At 43.8% G+C, this 20,127-nt stretch overlaps 1 protein-coding gene across 1 annotated transcript in view; it reads right to left on the bottom strand.

Annotated features, from left to right (window-relative positions):
* Window positions 1-17,607, bottom strand: part of LOC143294542 (cystathionine gamma-lyase-like) — a 43,524-nt gene extending 25,917 nt beyond the window's left edge. Inside the window, exons 1-3 of the mRNA XM_076605917.1 lie at window positions 17,410-17,607; window positions 9,727-9,808; window positions 6,516-6,611 (exon numbers count right to left, since the gene is read on the bottom strand). Coding sequence (XP_076462032.1) covers window positions 6,516-6,611; window positions 9,727-9,808; window positions 17,410-17,562 — 331 coding nt within the window. The 5' untranslated portion in view covers window positions 17,563-17,607. The remainder of the gene's footprint in view (window positions 1-6,515; window positions 6,612-9,726; window positions 9,809-17,409) is intronic.
* Window positions 17,608-20,127: the final 2,520 nt, after the last annotated feature.

Raw genomic sequence — 20,127 nt, 5'->3', positions numbered from 1 at the left:
CAATAAACTGTAATATCAGCAATAAACAACCAACCAACCAACCAACCATCAACTGAAATTATCATAAAACTTTTCTAACTCGAGTGGATTTCAGAACTGTGTGCAGAAGATATCTCATTGCAATCTCTCAGCTGTGAAGAAAATTGTCTTAACACACTTAGAGGATGAGATCATTGCAATCTCTCAGCTGTGAAGAAAATTGCCTTACTACACATAGAGGATGAGATCACTGAAATCTCTCAGCTGTGAAGAAAATTGCCTTACTACACATAGAGGATGAGATCATTGAAATCTCTCAGCTGTGAAGAAAATTGTCTTACCACACTCTGAGGATGAGAGCATTGAAATCTCTCAGCTGTAAAGAAAATTGTCTTACCACACTTAAGAGGATGAGATCATTGAAATCTCTCAGCTGTGAAGAAAATTGTCTTTCCACACTTAGAGGATGAGATCATTGAAATCTCTCAGCTGTGAAGAAAATTGTCTTACCACACTTAGAGGATGAGATCATTGAAATCTCTCAGCTGTAAAGAAAACTGTCTTACCACACTCTGAGGATGAGATGAAGACAAAGGAAGCAGGCATACTACATGAAGAGAAATTATAAATGAAACTGTCTATGGGGTTGAAGAAAAGAAAAGGGACTGGAGGGGGGGGAGGGGGGGGGGTGGCGACGTTAGTAACCCAGTTTGCACCGACTCAAGAGAGAGAGCGAGAGAAGGAGGGAGAGAGAGAGCGAGAGAGAAGGAGGGAGAGAGTGGGGAAGAAAGAAAGAGTATTCAAATTTGATTACACAACGGTTATTTTCAACTTCAGAATAACTTTGATAACCACCAGCGCTTTGTTCTTCCCTTTTTTTTTTTTTTTTTTTTTTTTTAGCTCTTGTCTGCACCGGCGCCTGCTACACATCAGCTACAGGGGACAGGAGAAACGTCGCTGCGTTAACCCCTAGGCTGCCTATATGATGAGATAACTCGTCATGGAAAGCATGTACGCTTCGCTGCCACAATGACGAGATAACTTGTCATCGAAATATTCTGACTTTTCCCTGCTTTGCATTCAGTTCGCTGACAAAAATGCTGGTAGCTTTAGCTTGGGGAATCTTTCTAGATTCTATTCATAGCTAGAAACACCATCTGCGTCATAAGGCAGTCCTTTATTTGAACTTTTTTGGTTGGGTTACTGGCCGCAGTCTTTGCCTGGCTCCTCTCCTCGCTCGCTCAACAAAATGTCGGACTGCCTCCGTGCTCAAGACATGCAATTGTGGTGAACTAAATCAACCAAGATTACTTTCTTTAGCTGATGCTCAGAAAGAATTGAAGCATAAATTTGAAGGAGAAGACAGTGACTAATGTTTGTAATGAACAAGTTGAAAATGTGACAAAAAACAAAACACTGATTTCAAAACAACAGCATGTCACTAAAAATATATAAAATGGGAAAACATCATGTGTTTTGTGTTCTTTATTCATTTCCCTTTCAGAAATTATATACTTTTATGGGTCTTTCTCCAATAACAAAGAGCACATAAGTTTTTGAAAATTTATACCCGTTTTTTTCTGAAAAAAACCTGGCAAATAGATTTCACTTAAATCTTATTTTCCTGGCAGCGAAAGGGTTAACCCATCGACTGCTGCTGACGATTGTGCTCGTCAGGGAAGAGCAGTCACCCGAGAAAGACTGCGCTTACAGGTCAAAATGTCAGTCCACCATTCTTTCTTTATTTGGGCTTGTTCATCAGGGACTTGCATTACTTTTTTGTTTTGTTTTTCTTCAGCAATATCAATTACACCACTCAAGAATACACAGGATGTGGTAACTGCACTGCAGAAGGGAGAGAGAGAGAGGGAGAGAGAGAGGGGGGGTGAGAGAGAGAGGGAGAGAAAAAGAGGGAAAAAAGGGGTAGGGAGAGAGAGAGGGGTGACAGAGAGAGAGGTGGGAAGAGAGACAGGGGGGAGAGAGAGGGGGTGGGAAGAGAGTGAGAGAGAGGGAGAGAAAGAGAGGAAAAAAGGGGTAGGGAGAGAGAGAGGGGTGAGAGAGAGAGAGAGGTGGGAAGAGAGATAGGGGGAGAGAGGGGGAGGGTGGGAAGAGAATGTGGGAGAGAGAGTGAGAAGGGGGAGAGAGAGGGGGGCTGGTGAGAGAGAGAGGGGGACAAAGAGAGAGAGAGGGGGGGAGAGAGAGAGTCCTCGACAAGACCTGGTGGCAGACAGTTTTCCAAGTTTACAACCGACTCTAAATGCAGCAACACTCAACAGGCATAAACACACACACACACACACACACACCCAGGCACACACAGAGGCACACACACACAGCACACACACACACAGCACAGACAGACAAGGAACAGCATCTGCCTTACACACAAATGAAGTGGTATGAAGGTCAGTATGATGGGGATGAATATGGTCACAAATGTGTGTATGTGCACACACACACACACACATTAAAACCCCCTCCACACACACACACACACACACACACACACACATTACAACCCCCTCCACACACACACACACATTACAACCCCCTCCACACACACACACACACATTACAACCCCCTCCACACACACACAAACACACACACACATTGCAACCCCCTCCACACACACACACACACATTGCAACCCCCTCCACACACACACACACACACACATTACAACCCCCTCCACACACACACACACAATTACAACCCCCTCCACACACACAATTACAACCCCCTCCACACACACACACACACACATTACAACCCCCTCCACACACACACACACACACACATTACAACCCCCTCCACACACACACACACATTACAAGCCCCTCCACACAAACACACACACACATTACAACCCCCTCCACACACACACACACACATTACAACCCCCTCCACACACACACACACATTATAACCCCCTCCACTCACACACATTACAACCCCCTCCACACACACACATTACAACCCCCTCCACACACACACACACACACATTACAACCCCCTCCACACACACAATTACAACCCCCTCCACACACACACACACACACATTACAACCCCCTCCACACACACAAACACACAATTACAACCCCCTCCACACACACACACAAACACACACATTACAACCCCCTCCACACACACACACACACACATTACAACCCCCTCCACACACACACACACACACACACACACACACATTACAACCCCCTCCACACACACACACACACACATTACAACCCCCTCCACACACACACACACACACACAATTACAACCCCCTCCACACACACACACACACACATTACAACCCCCTCCACACACAAACACAAACACACACATTACAACCCCCTCCACACACACACACAAACACATTACAACCCCCTCCACACACACAATTACAACCCCCTCCACACACACACACACACACATTACAACCCCCTCCACACACACAATTACAACCCCCTCCACACACACACACACACACACACACATTACAACCCCCTCCACACACACAAACACACACATTACAACCCCCTCCACACACACACACACACACATTACAACCCCCTCCACACACACACATTACAACCCCCTCCACACACACACACACACACAAATTACAACCCCCTCCACACACACAACACACACATTACAACCCCCTCCACACACACACACAAACACACATTACAACCCCCTCCACAAACACACAAACACACACACATTACAACCCCCTACACACACACACACACACATTGCAACCCCCTCCACACACACACACACACACATTACAACCCCCTCCACACACACACAAACACACACACACACACATTACAACCCCCTCCACACACACACACACACACACACACAAACATGAACAAACAACACATGAACAAACACATACACAAAAACACAGTCACACACCCTCACAATATTATGGTCAAATAACAACAAAACATTTTTTTCTTTTACACACACACACACACACACACACACACAAACCCCACTAATCCTAACTGTATCAACAGCACATACTGTGAAAAATGAGGTTAAGAAGACAAAGAGATGGAGAGAGGGTGATAAGAAAACAAACAAAAAGAAATGAAAGCATGCGGTCCCACATACTGTGACACAGCACTCTCACATAACATCCAAGCTAACAACATGATGTCCTCATTGCAACAGGTGACCCACATCTTGATTAGGGGCAGAGGAGAGAGAGAAAGAGAGAGAACTCGGGTAGTGGAGAGGGAGAGAGAGGGGGGGAAGAAAGAGGCGGATAGAGAGGGGAGAGAGTGGAGGGAGAGGAGAGAGAGGGAGGGGAGAGAGAGGAGAGAGAGGGAGAGAGAGAGGAGAGAGGGGAGAGAGAGGAGAAAGAGGAGAGAGAGGGAGAGAGAGACACACAAAGAGGGGGAAGGGGGGAGGAGAGAGAGAGAATGGGAGAGAGAGGGAGAGGCAGAGAGAGAGTGGGACAATTCGGACAGCGATAACAAAACAGATGTTCTATTCAAAACGGCCATGGACGCACTTTGAGGGGTAGTTATATACTTGGCTCACCTGATAGCTCAAATGTCACACATGAGACAGGGGGGAGGGGGAGGGGTGATGGGGGGGGGGGGGGAGAAAGAGGTGGGACAGAGAGAGTGAGTGTGAGAAAAAGAGTGTGACCTGGCTATGATATCTATTTAGTGCGTGAGAGTCAGAATGGAGAGGGGGGTGGGGGGGGGGCAGAGAAAGAGAGAGAGAGGGAGAAGGGAGAGAGAGAAGGTGAGACAGAGAGAGTGAGTGTTAGAGAGAAAGATCACATGGCTATGTGTATTTTAGTGTGTGAGAGAGTCAGAGTGGGGGTCGGTGCAGAAGAGGAGAGAAAGAGAGGCAGAGAGGGGGGAGGGAGAGAGAGAAGGTGGGACAGAGAGAGTGAGTGTTAGAGAGAAAGATCACTTGGCTATGTGTATTTAGTGTGTAGAGAGAGAGTGGGGGTGGTGAGGAGGAGGAGAGAAGAGAAAGAGAGAGACAGAGAGGGGGAGGGAGAGAGAGAGAGAGGGAAGGTGAGACAGAGAGAGTGAGAGTTAGAGAGAAAGATCACTTGGCTATGTGTATTTTAGTGTGTGAGAGAGTCAGTGTGGGGGTGGTGAGGAGGAGGAGAGAAGAGAAAGAGAGAGACAGAGAGGGGGGTGAGGGAAAGAGAGAGAGAGAGAGAAGGTGAGACAGAGAGAGAGAGTGTTAGAGAGAAAGATCACTTGGCTATGTGTATTTTAGTGTGCGAGAGAGTCAGTGTGGGGGGTGGGAGGAGGAGGAGAGAAAGAGAAGAGAGAGGCAGAGAGGGGGGAGGGAGAGAGAGAGAAGGTGAGACAGGAGAGAGTGAGTGTTAGAGAGAAAGATCACTTGGCTATGTGTATTTTAGTGTGTAGAGAGTCAGAGTAGGGGTTGGTGCAGGAGAGGAGAGAAAGAGAAAGAGAGAGACAGAGAGGGGGGTGGGAGAGAGAGAGAGAGAGAAGGTGGGACAGAGAGAGTGAGTGTTACTGTTAGAGAGAAAGATCACTTGGCTATGTGTATTTTAGTGTGTGAGAGAGTCAGTGTGGGGGGTGGTGAGGAGGAAGAGAGAAAGAGAAAGAGAGAGACAGAGAGGGGGGTGGGGGAAAGAGAGAGAGAGAAGGTGAGACAGAGAGAGTGAGTGTTAGAGAGAAAGATCACTTGGCTATGTGTATTTTAGTGTGTGAGAGAGTCAGTGTGGGGGGTGGTGAGGAGGAGGAGAGAAAGAGAAAGAGAGAGGCAGAGAGGGGGGAGGGAGAAAGAGAGAGAGAGAAGGTGAGACAGAGAGAGTGAGTGTTAGAGAGAAAGATCACTTGGCTATGTGTATTTAGTGTGTAAGAGAGTCAGAGTGGGGGTGGGGGGGGGGAGGAGGAGAGAAAGAGAGAGGCAGAGAGGGGGAGGGAGAGAGAGAGAGAGAGAGAAGGTGGGACAGAGAGAGTGAGTGTTAGAGAGAAAGATCACTTGGCTATGTGTATTTTAGTGTGTGAGAGAGTCAGAGTAGAGGTTGGTGAGGAGGAGGAGAGAAAGAGAAAGAGAGAGGCAGAGAGGGGGGTGGGGGAAAGAGAGAGAGAGAGAAGGTGGGACAGAGAGAGTGAGTGTTAGAGAGAAAGATCACTTGGCTATGTGTATTTTAGTGTGTGAGAGAGTCAGAGTGGGGGTTGGTGAGGAGGAGGAGAGAAAGAGAGAGAGAGGGGTGTGGGGGAAAGAGAGAGAGAGAAGATGAGACAGAGAGAGTGAGTGTTAGAGAGAAAGATCACTTGGCTATGTGTATTTAGTGTGTAAGAGTCAGTTGGGGGTGGGGGTGGGGAGGAGGAGAGAAAGAGAGAGGCAGAGAGGGGGAGGGAGAGAGAGAGAGAGAGAGGGAAGGTGGGACAGAGAGAGTGAGTGTTAGAGAGAAAGATCACTTGGCTATGTGTATTTTAGTGTGTAAGAGAGTCAGTGTGGGGGGTGGTGAGGAGGAGGAGAGAAAGGGAAAGAGAGACTGGTGGAGCTCCTACCTCCATAGACATCATCCATGCTGATGAAGTGGTCCCCTTGTTTCAACAGGTGAATCACATTCAGTGTGGAGGCCAGACCAGAGGCGTAACACAGCGCTGTCATCACACACACACACACACACACACACACACACATCATACACATGCACACACACACACACCCGCACACACACACATCATACACATGCACATACGCGCACACATACATACACACACACACGCACACACACACATCATACACATGCACACACACACGCACACATGCATACACACACACGCGCGCGCGCACACGTACGCTCGCACACACACGCACATCACACACACACACACGTCACATTACATCAACTGTTCCCTTAATGAACTACATCTGTCTGGACACTTAATCAGGAGCAATGTCAGATGGAATGTGTCTGCACACACATACACATGAGAGAGACACATAAAGATACACAGAGAGAGAGAGAGAGAGTGTGTGTGTGAGCGCACATGTGCGCGTGCATGTGTATGTGTGTGTTGCATGTATGCAGTCATGAGTGTCTGCATGTGTGTGCACAAATACCTGTGTGTGTGTGTGTGCATGTGTTATCTATATATGTGATCATGCATCCATTCAATTGTGTTTGTGAGCTTGTGTGTACCCTTGCTTGTGTACTTGAACATGCCGTGTCATCTGTGTGGATGCATGCAAACAAGTGATGTGCATGTGTGTGTAATGTGTATCCATGTATGTGTGTTTAATGTTAATGTATGTGTCCATTTGTATGCATACATGCTTTATTATGCGTGTGTGGTGTGTTTGTAAATATATGTGCATGTCCATGTAGAGTGAGTGAGTGCGTGCGTGCGTGCGTGCGTGCGAGCGAGCGTGTGTGCGTGCGTGTCCATGTAGTGTGTGTGTGTGTGTGAGTGTATGTGAGTGTGCGTGCATGTGTGCTTACCTGTGTGTGCAAGCATGCGTGTGTGAGCGCATATGTGCATGCATGCATGTGTGCGTGACTTTGTGTCAGGACAATAAAGTTATTTTTTGTCGTATGTTTTACAATATGACTTGCACTGTGTTTATGCGCATGGCTACGGTGATAATCTGTGTCGCCTGTTTATATCTTTAATATGTTTTACATTCTCATACCTTATTCACGTCACATGTATTGTTAAACGCACTGAGAACTGCGGAGAAAGTGTTGTACAAACGCACGCTGATATCATCATATGAGTATGTGCATTCTGCTTGCTGAGTTGGCACAGAAGTACTGTAGACATGCCTACTTGGTAACAATTTCTTAAACATAAACATCATTTCAAAAAAAAAATTATTCATATTCTACCCAGAATAAAATCTAATGACAGTCTCAAGCATTTACTCTTAGTCTTTGATAATCACATCATTCGTATCACAAATTACACTGTAAAATCTTTAATAATAATAATAATAATGGATACTTATATAGCACACTATCCAGAAATCTGCTCTAGGTGCTTTACAAAAACGCTTTTGTTAACATAAAACATCTTATTACTGATGACGATGACACTGACTACCGAAGAGAAATTGACAGGTTTGTGAACTGGTGTGAAGAAAATTTCCTTGAGCTGAATGTTGGCAAAACCAAAGAGCTTGTAATCGACTTCAGAAAAAAGAAATCAACTTTAAGTAAAATCATCACAAAAAATGAAGTGGTCGAACAAGTAGACTCATACAAATATCTCGGTGTGATAATCGACAATAAGCTGTCTTGGAATGAAAACTCAACTGCACTCATTAAAAAGAGCAACAGTCGCATGTACTGTCTTAGAAAAATGAAATCTTTTAATGTATGCAAGCAGATGCTCCAAATGTTTTACACATCTGTTGTCTGTAGTGTTTTAACATACGGAGCCGTGTGCTGGGGGGGAAACCTGACCAAACATGACAAAGACAGGTTGGAAAAAGTCATTAGGAAAGCGGGTGGGGTGGTGGGTATAAGACAAGACACCTTTAGCGACATGCACAATAGAAAACTGACTGACAGACTAATAACAATTTTGACCGACGTAAGACACCCACTACATGATGACATTAATAGCAGAAGGTCAGACATAAGTGGTAGGTTTAGAGCTCCACGCGCAAGAACATCTCGATACATTAATTCATTTATTCCTACAGCCATTCGCGCACACAATCAAAACATCCAATACACTAAGTGAACCCTCCCACCCCCCAAGCCCCCTCGCCACAGCAACACCTGAACTTCACCAGCAGACGAGTGTATGGGAGCAGACATTATGCGTGCATGTGGGACTGAGCGGGTGAGCACGGGCAAGCAAGCATTTGTGTGTGTGTGTGATCGGAAGTGATTTTTAAATATTTTCTTATTTTACTTGGATTTCATGTATCTTAATGTTAATGTTCTAATCTTATTGGCGTGACATATGTTATGTGCATGCATACGTTGTTTGTGTGTGTGTGAGTGTGTGTGTGTGCGTGTGTGTGTGTGTGTGTGTGTGTGTGTGTGTGTGTGTGTGTGCAATTTACTTATATATACGATTTATTCCCTTGATGTTTTTATTTATGTATTGTTGTACAATACCTTATGGTCTTAACGTGTGTGTGTGTGTGTGTGTGTGTGTGTGTGTGTGTGTGTGTGCATGTGTGTGTGTGTGTGTGGGTGTGTGTGCGTGCGTGCGCGCATGTCATTTTTAGTAATCTTATGCCCTTTTTTGTTGTTGGATGTTTTCATTTGTTAATATTGTTGTGCAATACCCTATTGTCTTAACATGAGTATGTGTGTGTGGGGAGTGGGGGGGTTAGTATATCGTCAGCTATTGGGAATTCTTATTTGACTAGTTTTAATCTCTTCTTATGTTGCGCATGATTTTATGCCAGTGTTTACAATGAGCCTGTGATTGCACAACTTAATTTCCATGTGGATTAATAAAGTGTTTTTGATTTGATTTGATTGATTGATTGATATCTATGTTACATACACACACCAAAATGTGACTACACACGCACACACGCACACACACACACACACACACACACGCTGCATACATACATTTTAACATACCTGTGTATCTAACAGCTACCCTAACACATACGCACACATAGGCAGGCACAAACTTACATAAACACACGCACACACAATACACATTCATATACATGCATGTAGTTATGTACACATACATATGTATACACAAATCTTTAGCCTGCCTTTTCAAAAAAAAAACTCACCATGTTTAGCTCCCTCAAGTGATGCAACGCATTTTTCCAGGCAGTTTCTTGTTGGGTTTCCACTCCTTGAATACTCGAATCCCTGAGGAAAAAAAAAAAAAAAAAAAAAAAAAAGAATTTGATAAATATCAAAGTTTTACTGAAACTGTACATGTACACACTCTCTCTCTCTCTCACAGATGTTTATGTGTGTGTGTGTACACACTTCCACCCAAACACACCCACATCCACGCTCTGTCACTATCACACACACACACACACACAGATGTTTGCGTGTGTTTGTGGGGGGGTGGGGGTGGGGGGTGTTTACGTGTGGGTGTGTTTACGTGTGGGTGTGGGTGTGTTTGGGTGGAAATATGTACACACACACAAAACAACAACAACAAACAACATCTGTGTGTGTGTGTGTGTGTGTGTGTGAGAGAGAGAGAGAGAGAGAGAGAGAGAGAGAGAGAGAGAAAGTGTGTGTGTGTGTGTGTGTGTGAGTGAGAGAGAGAGAGTGAAAGAGAGAGAGAGAGAGAGAGAGAGTGTGTGTTTGTGTGTGTATACATGTCATGTGTGTGCACTTCGGTGCGCCACCAATGTAACATTTTTTTTACCATGAATTGTGAGCGTGCATGTGCGTGTGTGGTGGAGGGGGCAAGGTGAGGGGAATGCAGGGGAAATACATGTATACTGGCATAATTGTGTGGGTGTGTTTGTGAATGTGGAGATACACTGGAATGTGTGCTCGTTATTTAGTTTAACGTCTTTTCACTTAAGTGATATTAGACGAGGGTAGGAAAAAAATCGAGTGGGAGGAGGGGGAGGGGGAGGGGGGGAATTACTGTGTATGCATGTGAGTAAGTGAAAGTGTGTGTGTGTGTGTGTGTGTGTGTGTGTGTGTGTGTGTGTGTGTGTGTGTGTGTGTGTGTGTGTGTGTGTGTTACATATAGAAAATGATTGATTTAAGTTTTGTTTAAAAAAAACAAAAAACAAAAACAAAACAAAAACAATGTGTGTGTTTGGGAGTGAGTGTGCATGTGACTGTGAGAGCACATGCATATAGTGTGTGCACATGCTTGTTCATATATATTCATGTGCAGTGATCATATCCCAACCTGTCAGATGACGTCATCACACCTGTCAACACTGCTAAGTTCTTGCTATAGATGGCTTCTGTATGTGTGACACAGTCAGATACAGACCTTGCATTACAACGGTTAACATACTGATTTGATAATGTGCGTATGAGGAGCTGAGCAATGATCTTGGGGTGTGAGGGTGTATAATTAATGAACAAAAATGTGCACGGACAAAGGGCAAACTGGCGAGCACAAAAAGATATTTATTATTCAGCATAAAAAATTCTCTCTCTCTCTCTCTCTCTCTCTCTCTCTCTGTCTCCACACACACACATATATTTGTGTCATAAATGTGTATGTGTGTGTTGAGGGGTGGGTGGGGGGGGGGGTTCGGGGGTAGGGGGGGGGGGGGGGCGTGGAGTGTGAGGGGAATGCAGGAGGATAAGTACAGGCATAATTGTGTGTGTAAATGGAGACACATGAGCATGTGTGTATTTATCATTAAATTTTATGAGTGAATGTAAGACAGTAAGTGTACATGTCTGTGTGCATGTAGGTGAAATTAATATTGGTGACCATTTCACCCTGTCAGATAATGTCAACATACATGTGTGTGTGTGTGTTTATATATTTATATATATATATATATATATATCAGTTATCATATACAATGATTTGGGCATCAGCAAATAACTTTTTAAGTTACTCCTCATATTTTACCCTAAAAGTAAAACTGTCTGCTGGTACAAATAAGCATATAATTTTTGACTGTAGCTTGATGAAGCCTTGTGTACACGAAAGTGTCTTCACAAGTGACTGAGAACATTGATGTTTCTGACTTTTTGCATTCATTATCACTTGTTTCGCTTGTCAGTTTAATGACTTCTCTTTTACAAAGTCCTTTAAGTAATTTCCTGTAATTGTATTTAGATTCTTTTTTTTTTTTCTTCCAAATTTCAGCCTCATTTGCCCAGTTTACCCCAACCCTCCATTCATTCACATCTCCCACCCATTCTAACCGATAATACTCAAATGTATTCATAAATACTTGAACAAAATGTCTTCAATCACCGATATGTGTGACGGGACATTAAACAAAATTCCTCCTCTGCTGGTACAACTACAAGTCACAACACCTTAGCATACACTTGCACTCCTAGCAATGCTGTCATGTAAACTGATATACTATGACAATATGTGTGGGCACTCTCATAAATTACCATGGTCTTGTGTTTCACATGGTTTGACCTTGTTCACTGTTTCAGTGTTTCTTGCCCCCTTATCCTGACCACAGTAACATTTCCAACACACACACACACACACACGCACACACACACACACACACATTCAAACACACACACACACACATTCAAATACACACACATTCTCTCTCTCTCTCTCGCTCATTCTCTCTCCATCTACTCATTCATTGTCCGAGCATAAGACAGTTACTTCCAAAATATGTAGTTGATGACTTTTCCTCCAATATTTCATTAGCCACTGAAAAGATTTTGAATGATTATTCACTGCTTAAAATGTTTTCAGAAATTTTAAACTCCAGTCCAGTTGGTATCCTCCTTTGATGTATTATATTTAATACTGTTATTTATATTTACATTGTTGTAGGTTAATACTTGTTGATATGCATATACATATTCTCCTTCCCATGACAACTCATTCAATACACACCACAACCTCTTTAGACTTTTTCTTATAATATACTTTTCCTCTGATACATAACATGTACTTTTTTTTTTTTTTTTTTTTTTTTACACTAATATTCACATGCATTCCCTTTCCTTTATACACTACTTTACTCCTTTCTGTCTAAAAACACTTATAGTGAATAGACGTCAAACTGAAGAAAAACTCTCTCTCAACATGATATTAATGTGTCTTCGTCGTTCGTGGGCTGCAACTCCCATGTTCACTTGTATGTACACGAGTGGGATTTTACGTGTATGACCATTTTTACCCCACCATGTATGCAGCCATACTCCGTTTTTGGAGGTGTATTAATGTGTGCACATAAAAGGCATTTGTATGTATGTGGGAACAAACACAAACTACATATGGGACACACTATAAACACACAATCACACACACACACACACACACACATTCAAACACACACACACATATTCAAACACACACACACATTCAAATACACACACATTCTCTCTCTCACTCTCTCTCAACATGATATTAATGTGTGCACATAAAAGGCACTTGTATGTATGTGGGAACACACACAAACTACATATGGGACACACTATAAAACACACAATATCACACACACACACACACACACACATTCAAACACACACACACATATTCAAATACACACACATTCTCTCTCTCACTCTCTCTCAACATGATATTAATGTGTGCACATAAAAGGCACTTGTATGTATGTGGGAACACACACAAACTACATAAGGGACACACTATAAAACACACAATATCACACACACACACACACACACACACACACACACACACACACACACACACACACACACACACACACTATCAGTATAACACATACATGAGTGACATGTATGGAACCTATATGCTTCCTGTTAACACATGGAAGGAAACACTTTAAACCAAGATGGATTTTGATGAGTTGACTATCAGTTTGATAATTATGTTTCTTCTGCAAGAGGTCCTTAAGTTATGACAGCAACTTGGGCTTGAGGCATGTATACATTACATGGAACTGCCCTTTTTTTTAAGAGTTCTTTTGCTTTTGTTGCTGTTTTTATCCAACCATCATAAATCTTTTTTTTTTTTTTAAACAACAAAAACACATATATGTACATGTATACATATGCTTCAAAAAAAAACAAAACAAAAAAACAATACAAAAACAAAACAGAAAGATGGATAAACACATAGATGCATCCAGTCATAGACAGACAATGAGAGAGAGACAGAGACAGAGACAGAGACAAGAGAGCTGACCAAAGCCATACATACTGAACTGATCTGCATACATTTTATAAATACAACCATCTCCCTAACTTGCAAACAGTCTTTCAAGTCTTGGAGTCTATACCCTCATATACTCTATTATCTACATATGCTAATTTCAAAAAACTGGCAGCTTCACGAAGTTGCCCCTTCTCACACATCCTTTTCAGTTTAACTCGCCCCATGAAGGCTGTGAGGGAAACTTGACGGGCAGAGTGGAAGGACTCCACACTATTCCACTCCATAAATCAATGTTTGCAGAAGTGTTTAACTCTCTCCATACGTACGGCGAAAGAGACGACGTTAACAGCGTTTCACCCCAATTACCATCATCAAAATATTGCAAGCGGAAGGCTCTTATACTGAAGACGTGAATGTTGACAAAGAATACCACAATTCTGACGATGGAAGCTAAAGGTTGGGTCATTCAGACACCCACTGGACATCCGAGGGGTCTGTGTAGAGGAAAAGAGAGGGCTGGCCGTACTGAGTGAGTTAAAACTGACCAGGGTCACTTCAGTTTACTATTCCACTCCATAAATCAATGTTTGCAGAAGTGTTTAAAACTGACCAGGATCACTTCAGTTTACTATTCCACTCCATAAATCAATGTTTGCAGAAGTGTTTAAAACTGACCAGGGTCACTTTACAGGGTTCCCAGGTGGTGGGCATGAAGCCAAAAAAGGACCTTTAAAGGACTTTATAAGGACCTCAAATCAGTTTAAAAGGACCTTTGCCGACATGACTTTACAGTACACCCCAATCTATTTGACATGCAGAACAGCAGACACTTACCTCTCATAAACGGAAGAACAGCTAATCCCATTTGACTGTCGTATTTAGTCTTTGCAATTCACGTCACTGTAGGCTAGGCCTAAGCAAAGCAGCAGCAGCAGGCGTGACTCACAGCCACTGTACCACGCTTCGCGTCTGCCACCGAGCAGAAAGCGCACTACTGTTAGGGCCTAGGCCTATAGGCTGTATCCTCCTACAGTAAGTACTGAGTTTCAGACGATCGCGTCGGCATCTTTCAACGCGCTTTGCAACTTGCGGTTTTGGTGTCGAAGGTGTTTCAGTTTCGTTCTCAAGTCTCTTTCTCTTCATAAAACAGGACTTAACAGTACCTTTCAAAAATTAAAAGGACCTCCTGATGAGTTAAAAGGACCAACTTGCTGAATCAAAGCACTTAAAAGGCCTTTTGACCAAAATCCAATTCCTAAGGACTTAAAAGGACTTGAAAGGACCCTACGAACCTTGCTTTAGTTTACTATTCCACTCCATAAATCAATGTTTGCAGAAGTGTTTTAAAACTGACCAGGGTCACTTTAGTTTGCATGGAATGACATGGGCTGATGAAGAAGCTATATCCGCTTCGCTGGTCAGAGCTACCTACAATGTTTACTGTTCCACTTCCTCTGGCTGAGTACAGCTGTCATTCAGAACTTGTTTGATCACTTGAAAGTTGAATAATTTAACTCGGCTTGCTAACCAAAAAGCACACAGTCTTGGTCCGACGAGGGCTAACCTTGGCAGTGTACACGCTGAGATTCTCAGGGAGAGATATCATTTCACTTCCCTCCACCCTGCCCCCTACCACTGTGAACAGATTTAGTTGGCATTCCTCTCCCCTCCACCCTGCCCCCTACCACTGTGAACAGATTTAGTTGGCATTCCTCTCCCCTCCACCCTGCCCCCTACCACTGTGAACAGATTTAGTTGGCATTCCTCTCCCCTCCACCCTGCCCCCTACCACTGTGAACAGATTCAGTTGGCATTCCTCTCCCCTCCACCCTGCCCCCTACCACTGTGAACAGATTTAGTTGGCATTCCTCTCCCCTCCACCCTGCCCCCTACCACTGTGAACAGATTTAGTTGGCATTCCTCTCCCCTCCACCCTGCCCCCTACCACTGTGAACAGATTTAGTTGGCATTCCTCTCCCCTCCACCCTGCCCCCTACCACTGTGAACAGATTTAGTTGGCATTCCTCTCCCCTCCACCCTGCCCCCTACCACTGTGAACAGATTTAGTTGGCATTCCTCTCCCCTCCACCCTGCCCCCTACCACTGTGAACAGATTTAGTTGGCATTCCTCTCCCCTCCACCCCTTGGTATCAATTACCTTGGTCATTTTGTTATAAATTCTAAGCAAGCGCACAAACACACACAAACACACACACACACACATGCATACACAAACACACACACACACACACACACACACACACACACACACACACACACACACACACAAACACACACACACACACACACACACACACACACACACACACACACACATACACACAAACAAACACACACACACACACACACACACACACACAGAGGAGGTGCTGTGGCAGAATGGTAAGGCACTAGACTTCTGATCCAGTGGTCAGGGTTCAAGCCCCCAATTCAGCCTGGTTTCATGTCCTTTGGAGAGGCACTTTGCTGCCATTTTCCACACTCCACCCTGGTTGTGAATGGGTACCTGACTTGGTTGGGGAAGGTTAAAACAGCGGAAGGAGAGGACTGGGCCCCCACCTTCCTATGCCAAGCCCCTGACACAGTGGATATGAATTCTCTGTCCCAATGGCCATTAAAGGCTATGGGACCTTTTACCTTTAAGAAATATAAAAATGTGTGTGTGTGTGTGTGTGTGTGTGTGTGTGTGTGTGTGTGTGTGTGTGTGTGTGTGTGAATCTTGCCTGCTCAATGCTTGGTCTTCATTAATGAAAATAAACAAATGATCATAAAAAGTGGTGAAGTTGCAGGCAGATTTTTTTTCGTGGATGAATCTTTCAGGTTCACACCTGTACAGTAGAAAAAACATCATCTATATAGTCATGACTCTGTGCTATAATAGTGGTAAATTGCAGTTCAAAGTTAAAGTTAGAGGATGGGGGGTGGGGGTGCGGGCACGGTGGCAAAGACGCAAACAAAAAAGAAAGCAAATAAAACAATTCGCACAGTTCTTCCCCTGTTTTCTTTCCATTCAGCTTCGTTTCAAAGACAGAAAAAGTTGAAAACTGGTTAATAACATTGTAATAAAATCATATACCCTATATATTTCTTCCCCTTTTGAATTCTGTAAAGGCCAATAAAAGAGCGGATGGGCAGAAATGTAGATTATTAATATTTACAATAAGTTATCAACCAATTTACAACTTTTTTCTGTATTTCAACAGAAAGAGTATAGTGGAAGAAAATTAATGTGGATATTGTGGGACTAACACCACCACTTTTTTTGTATATTACTAAGCAATCAAATAAAAAATAGAATAAAATAAAAACTACTGACACCGCCCTTTTTCATTTCTTTTTTGATTGCATGTAAACACAAACATTTATTGATTTAACTTTTAAGCGAATGGGAGCATTTTTAACTGAGTCATTCTTGTTGTATGTTTACCTCAAGCTGTAGTTTTCAGACTAATCTAATCTCCAGAACTGCCCAAACACACATTCCATGAAAGATAGGGAAATGCGATCAACCTTCTGAAATTATTCCTGTCAGCATCAAACACGGCCACGTTGGCCTCAATCAGTGCAAAAGCACACGAGAACAAAAGAAAACGATCCCTTATTGAAGGGCTCCTCACACCACAGTCAAAGTCTTCATTAAAATCGCTATTTTTCTACTTACTGCGTGTACTCCGGGTGAAAACTGCTTGAAGGTCGTTGATGTGGAAATCAGAGGCACCACTGCCATGGATTTCCATTGCTCGGGCTCCTGTCCCTCATGAATGGCATTGGTTGCAAAGTGGGGGAACGGAGTAAACGTGTTTTCTGCCGCCATCGTTGGACGCGTCGAGTGGAAATGAGAGAAACGAGTGTTGTACAGCCTTGACCCTGGTGGATATGGAACTCGTTGATTGGTGAATCCCGTACACACCCACCGTGGTAAACGTGGTGTAACCCTCATGCTGTCTTGAAACTCGAGATCCGCTTTGTCGTTCCTGACTCAACGAAAACTAAAGAGAGATAAAGACTGACTGAACTTGAGCATGTGTCGTTAATGGCTTTTTAGCCAGCGCAGTTCCTGCACAGCTATGATATCAATATGTCTTGACCGACTTTCGTTTCTTTGCATGGTAAAAAAAATGAAACTTCGCATGGGTCAACGAATTTTAACAAACGCAGTTAGAATTCAACTAAAATTATTACTGACGGTTCGGGATCGTTAACGTCCCTAATGGGACGCAATCTGGGGCATGCCACCTCCCCTACCCCCGTGTGTGTGTGTGTGTGTGTGTGTGTGTGTGTGTGTGTGTGTGACCAGTCGATCTGTGTGTGTGTGTGTGTGTGTGTGTGTGTGTGTGTGTGTGTGTGTGTGTGACCAGTCGATCTGTGTGTGTGTGTGTGTGTGTGTGTGTGTGTGACTCGATCTCACTGTGTGTGTGAGAGGTGTGTGTGTGTGTGTGTGTGTGTGTGTGTGTGTGTGTGTGTGTGTGTATGTGTGTGTGTGTGTTGTGTGTGATTCGATCTCTGTGTGTGTGACTCGATCTGTGTGTGTGTGTGTGTGTGTGTGTGTGTGATTCGATCTGTGTGTGTGTGTGTGTGTGTGTGTGTGTGTGTGACTCGATCTGTGTGTGTGTGTGTGTGTGTGTGACTCGATCTCTGTGTGTGTGTGTGTGTGTGTGACTCGATCTCTGTGTGTGTGTGTGTGTGTGTATGATTGTGTGTGTGTGACTCTCTGTGTGTGTCACGGTGTGTGTGTGTGTGTGTGTTGTGTGTGTGTGTGGTGGTGTGTGTGTGTGTGTGTGTGTGTGTGTCAGTGTGTGTGTGTGTTGTGTGTGTGTCGTGTGTGTGTGTGTGTGTGACTCGATCTGTCAGTGTGTGTGTGTGTGTGTGTGTGTGTGTGTGTGTGTGTGTGTGTGTGTGTGTGTGTGTGTGTGTGTGTGTGTGTGTGTGTGTGTGTGTGTGTGTGTGTGTGTGTGTGTGTTAGAATGGTAAGAACTGAAGAAGAGGAAAAGAGGTCACGTGCAGAAGGACTGGAGGAGAAAAAGTAGATTTATAATTTCGGCGAGAAGAATTCGTCAATTTTGATCAACTGATATTATTATACGTCATATCAAGTGATATAATAATAATATCATTGGCTTTGAGATATCGTGATAAGAGCATGAATTGTCACATGTCTTGTTTACTTTCGGGAGTCACAGTCGCGTTCTGGGTTAAGGGTTTGTCAATCAAAGCCGGGGATCATCCCATATGTAGGCCTACAAGCTTCCAGGTCTGTCAGTGTTCAAGTTGATGGCGGCTATGCGGCATTACCGTTAGAACTTCTTCACATGATTTGACCTCTTGACCGTTCCTATCGCTGACCATTACTGACCACTGCCACTACTGACCACGTCGGCAGTGAAGTTCAGAGTGTGTTATCTCGTTTGTGCTAACTGCATGAAGTTCACTGCGGCGGCGCCGCTCCACTGTTCGCAACTAGTCTTATCTCACTGATCGATTCCAGTCTGTCATCGTTGATAATTTCCAGTCTGAACCCGTTAAAATCGAACACAGAGTCCCACAGGGATCTGTTTTAGGCCCAGTGCTCTTCACACTGTACACTGCTCCTCTCGCTGAAATTATCAACCACCACAATGTCAGTCATCATGATGACACTCAACTTCAGAAGAGTGATACCCCTGAAAAATTGTCCTCGCTCTTGCAAGAAACATCCGACTGCTTCCTGGACATTCAAAACTGGATGACTCTAAATTGAACGCAGACAAAACCGAAGCAATCATCACAGGAACTAAACCGCAAAAACTCTCTTCCATCAGAGCTGATACAATCAAACTTGGCCGAGTCCATTCGTCTCCATTTCCAGCTCAGTCAGGAACCTCGGCATTGTCCTTGACAACACACTGTCCATGCAAAAATCTATCAGTCAGACATGTCAATCCTGCTACAGTCAATTGCGGCGCATCAGTTCCGTTTTTGGAAATATCTGTCCACCGACGCAACATCTAGACTTGTCGTTTCTCTCACTCTCTCTCGCCTTGACTATTGCAACTCTCTATTGTCTGGTTTGCCTGCTTCATGCATTCAGTCCCCTCAGCGCATACAAAACTCTGCTGCCCGACTCGTCCTCAGAAAGAAAAGATCTGAGCACATCACTCCTCTTTTTCAACATCTCCATTGGCTCCCTGTCTCACACAGAATAAAGTATAAGATCAGCAACCCACCTCTCCCTTGTCTTCAGTTTCAGAGTTATATGCGTGTGAATGACTGGTGTGAAAGTGCTTTGATTTGTAGTCTCTGCACAAGATTCAGCGCTCTATAGATAATATCTATTATCATTATATTATCATTATTATTAAAGCTCGCGCGTGTGTAAATGTGTGTGTGTGTGTGTGTGTGT

The sequence above is a fragment of the Babylonia areolata genome, chromosome 20, assembly GCF_041734735.1.
Source record: "Babylonia areolata isolate BAREFJ2019XMU chromosome 20, ASM4173473v1, whole genome shotgun sequence".
Lineage (NCBI taxonomy): Eukaryota > Metazoa > Mollusca > Gastropoda > Neogastropoda > Buccinidae > Babylonia > Babylonia areolata.
Note: the sequence above shows the minus strand (reverse complement) of the source record. Positions and strands in the feature narration are given on the sequence as shown.